The 12,049-nt window shown below is 34.6% G+C and overlaps 2 protein-coding genes across 2 annotated transcripts in view; both read right to left on the bottom strand.

Moving 5' to 3' along the window:
- Positions 1-1,707, bottom strand: part of LOC108371191 (14-3-3 protein zeta-like) — a 2,836-nt gene extending 1,129 nt beyond the window's left edge. Inside the window, exons 1-2 of the mRNA XM_017626699.1 lie at positions 1,704-1,707; positions 1,035-1,076 (exon numbers count right to left, since the gene is read on the bottom strand). Coding sequence (XP_017482188.1) covers positions 1,035-1,076; positions 1,704-1,707 — 46 coding nt within the window. The remainder of the gene's footprint in view (positions 1-1,034; positions 1,077-1,703) is intronic.
- A 120-nt stretch (positions 1,708-1,827) lies between these two features.
- LOC108371192 (14-3-3 protein zeta) lies at positions 1,828-11,682 on the bottom strand. The gene is made up of 5 exons (XM_017626700.1): positions 11,448-11,682; positions 11,258-11,371; positions 10,686-10,812; positions 2,395-2,518; positions 1,828-2,006 (listed from the first exon to the last, which is right to left on the bottom strand). Exons 1-5 carry the CDS (start codon positions 11,507-11,509, stop codon positions 1,828-1,830), a joined length of 606 nt encoding a protein of 201 aa, XP_017482189.1. The 5' UTR covers positions 11,510-11,682.
- Between the last annotated feature and the right edge of the window lie 367 nt (positions 11,683-12,049).

The raw sequence follows: 12,049 nt of genomic DNA on the forward strand, positions 1-12,049 counted from the left end.
TTTTTTTTTTTTTTTTTTTTTAAAGCAAAACGCGTGATTATAATTGAATTGATTATTTATGCGTGCATTTGTGGGTGTGAAGTTGTTTAGCACACGAACGGAAGGAGTAGTTTTGAGAGCAGAAAAATCGATGAGCACATGAGAAGGTAATGAAAAGAAAAAACAATAAAACAAAAAAAAAATTAGAATTAATCGGAATTAATATTAAAATCAGACGAACAAAGTGGTTAAAGAAAATTTTAAAAAATCTATGGAATAGTATGTACATAAATAATTTTTGTGCTAATATAAATTAAATAAATAATAGCCAGACCCCACCGTGAGTTGTTTCACCGCAAACAAAAAAAAAACACAAAATATATACTTGTAGCGATTCGAAATTATATGATAAGTTCGAATTAAAATGTGTGTCAAACTTTTGGCGCTTCTCTTAACTTGAATACATGGAAAACTCTAAAACTCTAAAAATATTTAGACAAGTTTTGACAGTCACAGTTTCCAAGCATTCAAGGTTTTCGCAGCTTTTTCCAATTTAAAATAATACACCTACTATTTTTGTCGACATTTTTACAGAATTGTTTTTTGTTTTGTTTTTGATCGATGATGTGTCGTGTTCCAACCCATGTTAAATTTTTATTTGCAATTTCTAATCGACGACTAAAAAGGACTACGAAAAGTAGCTTGTCACATGTTGCTTGTTTGTTTGAAATGCTTGCATTAATCCATTTTTTTTCTCATAAGNCAAGGTTTTCGCAGCTTTTTCCAATTTAAAATAATACACCTACTATTTTTCTCGACATTTTTGCATTTCACACATGCTTAATTATAATCTTAAGGTTTTTTACAGAATTGTTTTGTTTTGTTTTTGATCGATGATGTGTCGTGTTCCAACCCATGTTAAATTTTTATTTGCAATTTCTAATCGACGACTCAAAAGGACTACGAAAAGTAGCTTGTCTGTCATGTTGCTTGTTTGTTTGAAATGCTTGCATTAATCCATATTTTTTTCTCATAATTTATTATAGCATATTAACCTGTTTGGCCAGTTGGCAAGCTTTGTCTGGAGAATTCAGAATCTCATAANTTTTTTTTTTTTTTTTTTTTTAAAGCAAAACGCGTGTTTATAATTGAATTGATTATTTATGCGTGCATTTGTGGGTGTGAAGTTGTTTAGCACACGAACGGAAGGAGTAATTTTGAGAGCAGAAAAATCGATGAGCACATGAGAAGGTAATGAAAAGAAAAAACAATAAAACAAAAAAAAAATTAGAATTAATCGGAATTAATATTAAAATCAGACGAACAAAGTGGTTAAAGAAAATTTTAAAAAATCTATGGAATAGTATGTACATAAATAATTTTTGTGCTAATATAAATTCAATAAATAATGGCCAGACCCCACCGTGAGTTGTTTCACGGCAAACAAAAAAAAACACAAAATATATACTTGTAGCGATTCGAAATTATATGATAAGTTCGAATTAAAATGTGTGTCAAACTTTTGGCGCTTCTCTTAACTTGAATACATGGAAAACTCTAAAACTCTAAAAATATTTAGACAAGTTTTGACAGTCACAGTTTCCAAGCATTCAAGGTTTTCGCAGCTTTTTCCAATTTAAAATAATACACCTACTATTTTTGTCGACATTTTTACAGAATTGTTTTTTGTTTTGTTTTTGATCGATGATGTGTCGTGTTCCAACCCATGTTAAATTTTTATTTGCAATTTCTAATCGACGACTAAAAAGGACTACGAAAAGTAGCTTGTCACATGTTGCTTGTTTGTTTGAAATGCTTGCATTAATCCATTTTTTTTCTCATAATTTATTATAGCATATTAACCTGTTTGGCCAGTTGGCAAGCTTTGTCTGGAGAATTCAGAATCTCATAATAGAAGACTGAAAAGTTTAGGGCTAAACCCAACCGGATTGGATGTGTTGGCTGCATTTTTCCCTTGCTAATTTCAAATGCATCCTGGTAAGCGGTTTGAGAGTCGTCTACAACAGCTGTTAACACGACGTTGCGATTTAGGATTAATCAATTCATTTTTATTTTATTTTTTTTTAGAAAAAAAAATTAAATTAATATTAGAAATATTTTAAGGTTTCTATGTAAATTNGCTGTTAACACGACGTTGCGATTTAGGATTAATCAATTCATTTTTATTTTTATTTTTTTTTTTTTTTTTAGAAAAAAAAATTAAATTAATATTAGAAATATTTTAAGGTTTCTATGTAAATGTATGGCAATGATACTGCATGAGTAGGGTTACCACAGAGTAGTAAAATGTACGGGATTTAAGGAAGGGACTGGTGGTGGTGGTTTTTGTGTGGGAGTGGAGTTACAATATCACATAACCACAGTAGAAATACAAAACACGATTCAAATACTTACTGTTACGGGCGTCTCCTGTGGCCACCTCAGCTAAATACCTGTAATAATCTCCCTTCATTTTCAGGTAGAAGACCTTGCTCTCTGGATTACTGGCTTTTGGAATAAGGTGTTTGTCCAGAAGACCCTAAAAAAGATAATAAACCATACAAATACAATTAAATGCACATTAAAAAATAGATACTTTTGTATTGGCCTTAAATAGTATTTGAATTTGTAGTGTGGCGACCACCGTGGCCGAATGGTGAGTTCAGAGAGCTCAAGACTCAGGTTTTAGTTCTTAGACCGACTAACCTCAAAAAAAAAAAGTTTTATTCAAATAGCGGCCATCCATCGTCAGGCAATGGCATACGTCGCAGTTTATACTGCGATTGGGCTGTTTCACGCTAGAATGACAGAACAATTTTATTCTCACGGTTTCACACTGGATGCAAACTAGCAGAATAAAATGTGTATTTGTAAATATTGCGCTTGAAAGTTGCGCAGCGTCATTTTCGTAGTTGCGCATGTGTTGGTGCGCTGCAGCAGAACTGCCACTTTAATGCGGGGTAGGAAGCTGGAACAACTTTTTAAAAAACTTTACCTCACCGCATTGCCTCTCTTGCCTACAAGCTGAGTTGTTCTCGTGGCAGAAATGTTAAAGTGTGAAACCGACCATTCCTATTTCTCATCACTCAGTTCAAATGACAACATGAAGAGTACACGCACCACAAATTAGATGAGAAACTCGGTGATGCAATTAGCAAAATGTGAGAAGCGCCATTTCTTACATAATCGCATAGCAAACAGTAAACGAATATGATATTTGCAGATACTGTAATTGGCAAAAGATTTTCTGAAAGGTGGGAGTCTGGTTAAATGTTCTCAAGCCCGCGACTAGAAAATGCTTTGTATGTATAAGCTGTAATGTGGCGCACAATACAAAAAACTAGAAGCTTGAGGAAAAAGAGAAACAAACCCGCCCTTCTGAGCGGAAATGTTAGTCATCTGATATTATGCCTGTTCATGTAGCAAATAATTTGTAATAATTGTCATAAATTATCCAGTTTTGGAGTGTTCATGTATCCAAAAACTTGCAAAGGGAAATTGAGAGAGCAGCAAATTAATCAGCTGTTCACGAAATTTGCAAACTGTTACTGGTTTTACAATCATGTACTTTTTCGGCTATTTTTCTCGAATATTAAGTTACTAGAGAGTTGCTGGAAAGTTATTGAATAATTTTTATATGAACGATCTATGCTTTCTAGGGATGGTTCTAATTGTTTGAGCTAAATTTTTTGCTCTACTTCTGGTCTACTACCAAATTGGCTGATGTGCGCTTTACCTTGTAACTACTGCTTGAAGAACATGGTAAGTGGCAGACTGTTGTTGGGTATTTTAAATTTCCCAACTAGCACAATTCCTTGTACTGTTATCTGCAAACTGAACCGACGATACACCGTTTAATGACGTTATTTTTGACACGCGCTTTCCGCTCCATAGGACAACTCAAATAATATAACCCCCAAGTGGGCACAGCAATATAATGGGCACAGTTACAGTGTGTGTCGTATCCTTGATGCCACTAAAATTGCGCACACTCACATATACTCATAGATACCTATTTCCACCTATGTGATTAATTATATCAACCACTCTTCGGCTTTGCAACAGCAGAAACGGTAAGAATGAAAGTGATTGCGATTAAACACAGAAACAAAAAACTCGCCATGCCACGATGGAGACAGTAATTGGAACATTGGCGGCGCATTCATAAGCGAAGGTAAAACAAAAAGGGAAGGGCAGGGCATACACAGAGCTCCACTTCACGCATGCACGAGCATTCATGCTAACATACACCTATATATGTATATGTATATGTATAGTCTGAGCCCAGCGAACATTTGGGTTCGACAATAACTGAGTTTGAGTTGAGAACGAATGTTCCTACATACATACATCGATGTCCCCTTTAGATGTATAGAATTCTCAACAAAAAGGCACATTTATTGTTAAAAAACGGATGTGTTCTCAAACTGCAAAAATTGAGAAAATGCCAATTCTAAAATTGTTATCCAACCTTTTGAGTTATTCATTTTTTCAACGCCGGGAATTTGTCAACGGTTTCTGGATATTTTCGTTTGGTGTTTGCTGGGTTGTGTGAGTACAGAGATATGCACATTGTGAAAAGAAGGGTAAGGACAGTAATGCCCAAGCTACCGCCTTTATTTTGTTTTTTTTTAGCTTTGACCCGGTGACATACATACATATGTACATGGTCTAAATTTCTTTGCCATAATACCTCCAACGACCTCTTTCACAGCTGATTAACTATCAAAGGGATGCGATTGATTATCTGTTGAAACAATGACACGTTATAAATATATCCGAAACATATATATATACGTATGTATGTATGTATGTATGTACATTAGAGTGACCCTAATTTTTGAAAATCGGAAATTTGCGGACGCTACTCCCTGAAATGGTTACCTTTATTGAGGAGGTAATTCTTTAACATATGTATGATTCCCATCAAAAACGTTGATTCTTTGGTAACCGTTTACTTTTTGTATCGATGGAGTAACGCAAAGAGCAAATGTATTTCAGAGAAGCTCATATGTATTTCAGAAAAAACCAAATGTTTTTCAGAAAGAGCTAAACGAAATTCTGAAAAACACAAATTGATTTTAGAAAAGCACAACTGTATTCTAAAAATATTTTTCTGAAATACATTTGTGCTTTTCTGAAATACATTTGAGGTTTTCTGAAATACATTTAGAGTTTTTCTGAAATTCATTTGGCCTGTTCTGAAATTCATTTGGCATTTTCTGAAATGCATTTGTGCTTTTCCGAAATACTGTTGGAAAAGGTGTAGTTTACAGAACGCATTACTTTAACCTTGCATCAGCTCGAGATTTCAAGACGGACGACGTTAAAGTGTTGCGTTACTGGCAATATTTGACAAGTAAAGAAGTTTAAGTTCGGGCGAAACCGAACTTTATATACCCGGCGCACGTGTTAAATATCGTTTGAAAACATGCTGATATAGAGTGTTCTTGAATCGACAGCTGAGACAAGGCATTTTTGAAACGAATTCTGAAATAGGACGTTCTTGAAAAGTTTTTTGAGATAGAGCATTTTCGAACTGGCTGCCGAGATAGGTCGATCTTCCACTCAGCCATCGAAATAATCTTGTGTCTTTTTAAAAGATTGTTCTAAGTTGGCATCTTTAGTTATTGAAATATCGGAGTTTTCGCATTTCTGAAATTTACCGTTATATGGTAAGTGGCGGCAATTTTAGTCTGATTGCAAAAAATTTTAACATATTGCTTTTTTGCGCCAAGGTTGCAAAATGTGCCGAGCTTGGGAGAAATTGATAAACTGGGTACCGAGATACACATATCGTCGGTGTTACTGCAAAACGTTCTATGTCACTTATTACCTCTGGTGCGGTGCTTGATTGATTTGTTATCTGTATCTGATCGCTTCTGGTAATTGTTCATCTCATCATTCATCAGCCAAAGGCAGACAGTTTTGTCATTCGTTTGGATAAAGGGCAACCTACTTACCAAATTTCGTTATTGACATATCTCAATTTTTGCTCAAATTATCGTGTGCACAGACAGACGGACGGACAGACATGGCTTAATCGATTTCTCTTCTCATTCAGAGCATTTATGTATACATTTTTCTATATCTATATCGATTCGCTTTGGCTAGTACAAACAACCGTTATGCGAACAAAGTTAAAATATTTACCCTTGTGCATAAGTGCGTTCGGGTATAAAAAGCCTTGACTTGATGGTCGCTTATTGTTATTGTAATTGTGCCAAAATCAGTTTTTGCTATTCAATAAATTACTAAAAGTGACCTTAGATGTAGGGATAGTATTTTCAAGGATTGTAGTCGGAAGCCCAAACTTTAAATAAAGCTTAAGTGTAAGGTTCTATCACCCTTTGTTTTTTTTTTTGCTAAATCTTCTCAAAATTCCAAATTGCAAAAAACCGGATTTTTTTACATTTTGACCTCCTTTTTGTCCAAATCTAGAGCTGATGGAAACTTTATCCTTACGAATTCGTAGCATAAAAAGGGACTCATTTTCTTACGTATAATTCCTATGGGAAAACTAAAGGCTCGACGACGCGGGACCTCTTACAATTGTCCTAGAGAGGGGAGATTCATGGAGGAGCATTACTGTATCAAATGCTAAAATTTGAGTCTTATTCTGGTCGCGTTGCAGGATTTTTTTCTTTTTGACTTGGTCTAATGTACATACTATATATGTATGTATGTACATATGTATGCATATACCACAGATGAGAAATTAATATTTGCTGCTGTTAAAAACCTAATGCATACATACATATATCTACAAATTATTTTTTGACATAAAATTTATTACTGGCGTTTTCATGCCACGCATCAAACGAAAAGGCGTTATAAAAACTGCTCTCGATTATTTTTATTATCTTCCATTCCATTAGTAGTCAAGGAGTGAACAAATTTCTAGATACATATACAGTTTAAGCGATTTCGAATCGAACTCAAACAACAAAAGGTTATAAAATAGCCCAGCAAACAATGCGCGTGCCAGAGGAAAGTGAAAGAGATGGAAACAATAGCAACCAGCAACCAGCAACCAGCAACCAGCTATGGGTGCAAGAAAAGTTAAATGCGCACAAAACCCACTTAAAAATATACGTTTTCTCTATCGGTATCGATTGAATTTCAATTTGTGCTATTAAAAGCACTGCTGCAGAGGCGTTGAAAGCGAGCAAGCAGACTGTTGGAAAATATGCCGCGAACGAACACTTCTATTCTAATCACTAAACCATTCTAACACAGAAGACTTGCAGAGCAAGCAAAAAGGCATCAAAGGAAGGAAAAGTAGTTATATTAGGTAGGACGTTTGAGGTCGATGCAATGACAAACGAGACAATTGCTCCAACGCTCAGAAACGGTATAAGGATAAGTATAGGAATACATATCGTTGCCTTAATATAGAAAGGCCCTATCTCACATCGTCGCTGAAATACACAAAGCCGTAACTAACTAAAATCTTTTATTGCATAAAATGATTTGGGGCCATATAATGCGATCAAATGCATCATAATCAATTAAAACGTAAATTTTCGATTTTTAGTTAGTTACGGCTTTTTGTATATCAGCGACGATGTCAGATAGGGCCTTTCTATATTAAGGCAGCGATATGTACATATGTAAATACTTCAATGAATTTCATTGCCGAGGCTTTTAATGATGGTTTTTTTTTAATATTTGCTAAGTGCTTACCAGCCGCACACAACAGGGTGTGGAGCCTTCAAAAGGTAATGGCTGGTGCAGCAATTTGTGGGCTATGGATTTAAGGTAAGAAAGCGGAAGATGTGCAGAACGGTGTGACATTTACAATTGCATTTACATATGAATGTACATACATACATATATATACATGAAAAACCAGCTGTTAGGGGCTAGCCAACTGCGCCATTCACTCTTTCAACTTATGCCACTTTTTTATAGCCTAGTTTAAATTGACGAGTGAATATACATACATACACAAGTAATATTTTGTTTTTGCTATTGTTTAATTATCGCTTGACATTCTCATTCGCCTTCTATTTAATCGAGTTAATGTTAATGTCAATACCGTTACAAGAATGTTGCTTGCTTAAAAAAAAAAACGTAAATAATTTGGTATATGTATTTATTTTAACTTAATTTATTCTTTGATAATACATAGTCGCTTGCAATACCACGTATAAGATAATTCGAAAATGTTTCAAAAGAGTAAAGAAACAGATTTTCTTCAAAACTTTTGAATGGTTTTCTAAACGAATCTACTAAATATGAATTTCTACTATAATTATTCAACAATAAATTTGTGAAGTAGACAAGCATTGAGACGGCAGCCAAAATAAATTTTTTTCTGTGCCACCTCAATCGTGGTATTGAATTTGGTGGATACAATATGCACATACATACATAATCACCTACATGCGAGGAAATAATTCCACAAAAAATTTAGCCGGTAGGTGATGCTGCGGTCGAATTATTTCGAAACACTGGGCCTATGGTCTGATTTAGTAGATGTTTGTAATATATATGTATTACCTACATTAAAAGGAATAACACCGCAAAAATGTTGCCGATAGATGGCGCAAGAGTTGAGGTATCTGGAAAACACGTATTTATGGTCCGATTTGGTTCATATTCAGAAAGTTTTATTTTTCATTTCGTGTGAACTCGTTTACATTTCGCCCATGTAGTTTTCCTATTGTATGTTGAATATTCAGCAAGCGAGTAGTTCACTTCGAATCATTTCCACGCTATCGTATACCGTATTCACCTGTTACCTACTTCGAAATTTCTGTGTGAAATGCCGTTCACCCGAAATTGTTCCACATTCATGATAAAGTGAACGTTTCGGTTTGCCGGTGAAATTTTTCACCAAAATATTCATGATAAGGCTGACTATTAATTTATATTAAATGTTTACATATCAGCTTGGTGTGAGGTTTTACTTGCATTCACAGCTCAAAAAGCTTTTATTTACATATGCCAAGAAAGTACACTCCAATCTGATATTTTAGTTGAAAAACAATTTAAAAAGAGCACTCCCAACAAATAAGTCAATAATAAAAATATATTTTTAACCGCATAACTTTGGACCACGTTAACCGATTTCTATAATTCCTTTTTTAATGGAAAGGTGGTCCCATACTATTTTAGTTCAGATCCGATCATTGGATCGTGAAGAAATTAACGGTAGTCTTAAATTTGTATATGAGAATTGAAGGCGGTTTTGTTTTTTGCTTAAAAATTACTTGTTAAAACAAGCCTTCGAAGTATGAACCAAATCGGACCATAAATACGGGATTACCCAGATTTTTTTATTCTCCCTTAAATAGTGTGAAAATTTATTTGGATTTAAATGGACAACAACATTATTGAATGCTAGCTTTCTAATAGGACTATTTATTTTTTTGCATACCTTATTTTCTAAAAGTAAAATGGCGCTTACGATATTTTTCCTGAACATGCTGAGATGTATAATCTGAACATTTATAAACGAAGGCCTGCGGGTTCTTTAAGGATTGTTTGAAAATACTAAATTTTAAGTTAATTAAATATAAACACTGCCAATCAGCAGAATAAGCTCAACATATTTTTAATTTTACCGTTTGGTCCATTTACTATATTCTCAACAAGTTGTCTTCGTAGATACTGTGTTAAAGCTCAATCAATTCTCTAACAAACACCTAAAACGACCCATTGGCGCTACTATTTGGTATTTTCTTTTCACGTTTTTTTTTTTTTTAAAGAATGTGACAAAAGTAAAACTCAATCCTCGACCAAATTAGGTTTAGTGCCAAAATCTTCATATTAGGGAGATTTTTGGCAACTTTCGAAATCAGTTGTTAGATATATTTCGCGACTCATCGTGTATTGTAAACCTAGTTGTTGGAGAAAAAATTGCTGAACAAAAACTTTTAATCTAGAGATTAAAATCAAAGACTGCAATTTTATAAAAAGAAAGCTGAAGTGCAAAAGTTATGATAAGTAAAAGTGATAAATCAAAATCTTATAAGCAATTTGTAAGGAGAGAAACCGCAAAATGAGATATAACACTGGCAAGCTGCGTGCAATTGTTGTTGCAGCAAACTCGAGGAGAGAGAGAGTTTGTTGGGCCAAGCTACCGTTAATTTGGTGTTGCCAAACACAATTTCTGCATAACACCGACCGTATTTGACAGACCACTTGAGGGAAATTTTAACAAAAATCGCAATTTTTATTTTCTGGCCGCCATGTTGAAGCTCGATCAAACGCTTGTATGGCGTTTGGTAAAGTTGTATAAGAAAATTGCATGTATTAAAAACTCCTGAGCACAAAAAATGCAAAAAAAAAACATAATTTTCACTGACACGTATCGAAGATGAGCAAAATTTAAGCGACAAAATCGCTATCTGCACCCTTCATCAGCCGGAAAAAAACGAAAAATACTTGCTTGTATAGTGCATGGGGAAATAAACAAAAGTTAAGAAAGCCGTCCGTGTGGTTTATTTCGCTCTTTGGTTGCACGCTATTAAGGAATTAGGTTCTGTCCTTTATCAAGCATATACATATGTGCATATATGTATAATATCACATTTAAATTGTTCTGAAACTCTACAAAAACAAAGTATGTACTTCAGCACCGGGCGAATGGATTAGTGTGGAAATATATTTTCGTTGTGCTTTAATCAGTACTACTAATTATTTATGACTGAAACATGAAAACAGCATCTAAAAAATACACACGGAAAAAAACTTACCAAAACTTCGTAACAAATTTCCCTAAGTTCCTTCTCCACGCGTTCTCTGTACTCGCGGGCGAGCTGTTGTTTTCTGGCGGAGGATTCAGTTTTTTGCTCGATTGATGAAATTACTCTCCACGATGATCTGAGAAGAAATTGAGAAATTCGTACATTAATATAAAAAAGTATTTGATACTGTAAAAACTAGCCAAATTTTATACATATATAGTATCTTACTATCTTATTACTAAACTCTTAACTATATTATAAGCCACATTTTAGCTATTCTACAAAACTAGGAGTATGACATTCGTAAAACATGTTTGCGAAACTGCAATTCTCTTAGCATTAATACCAAATGGCTTTACACTTAAAAACTTAGACTTCTAAAATATTGCTCGGAGTTTTAAAAATACGAATTCATGTTACAGCCGTTATATCTATTTAATTAATTAATTCTATTCGCTAAAATTCACAAGCAATCTATGAAGCAGACCGCGCGCACTCACAATTCTGTTCCCACATATATATATGTACATATCTTTCAGTTATCAAATCATAAAAGCTAAGTAAATAAGAAAGCAACGTACCGGCGGGCACCAACAACATTTTTGTATGCAACGGAGAGTAAATTTCTTTCCTCATTTGACAGTTCAACACCGGTTTCTGTGACTGATTTCATAGCCTGAGCCATATCATCGTATCTGAAAATATATATAAAAAATCATTGTTAATAAAATACACCATTTACTTATTTATGTTATGGCTAGAATAATTCACCTTTCAGATTGTTCGGCCAACTTTGCCTTTTGGACCAATTCCTCTTTGTCGACTGTAGACATTTTGATGTGTTTTGTTTTGCTTGCTGCTTACGCTGAGCTTAAAGAAAAAAACTGAAGCTGGGTTTTCCTATCAAACCGCCAAGAGAGATTACAACGCAGGGTTTCTAAAACTGAATGCGCCGCTCACAGTGTGACTATCTGCAATGATAAATGAAAATATGTAGTAGATTAGAATTTGGAAGATGGCAAATTATGTATGTATGTATATGAAGAGCATTCGGGATGAGAATATTTTGTTTCGAAAATAAGACTTGTAACTCTTTCAGACCAGTTCGCTTATCCTACAAAGCTTCAAAGCACAGAAATCCCGAGCGCAGCGGAATAAATTACGCCGCAGCAAATTTGCCAAGTTTGCGCTTAGTAAGCGTTGCGGGCGGTGGGTGACACAGCATAGCCGGTAGGTAGCCGGAGAATTTGTAAGACTAAAAACACAAATAAGCCACCCCGCCAGTCATACTTATTTACTTTCGACAGACAGCAGTAGCAACTGACTTAGCCTTGAAGTGCAAAAGGATCATTACCACAGCGCCATCACAATTA

Source organism: Rhagoletis zephyria, unplaced genomic scaffold, assembly GCF_001687245.7.
Source record: "Rhagoletis zephyria isolate East Lansing unplaced genomic scaffold, Rhagoletis_zephyria_1.1 Rzeph_scaffold_04763, whole genome shotgun sequence".
Lineage (NCBI taxonomy): Eukaryota > Metazoa > Arthropoda > Insecta > Diptera > Tephritidae > Rhagoletis > Rhagoletis zephyria.

Excerpts from the sequence above, each read along its gene's own strand:
- LOC108371192 (XM_017626700.1), bottom strand. The coding sequence starts at position 11,509 with ATGTCTACAGTCGACAAAGAGGAATTGGTCCAAAAGGCAAAGTTGGCC. Across the intron at positions 10,813-11,257 it reads AATGTTGTTGGTGCCCGCCG|ATCATCGTGGAGAGTAATTT; the intron begins GTACGTTGCTTT and ends ATTTCTTCTCAG. Across the intron at positions 2,007-2,394 it reads CACAGGAGACGCCCGTAACA|CTGTTGTAGACGACTCTCAA; the intron begins GTAAGTATTTGA and ends TCGTGTTAACAG.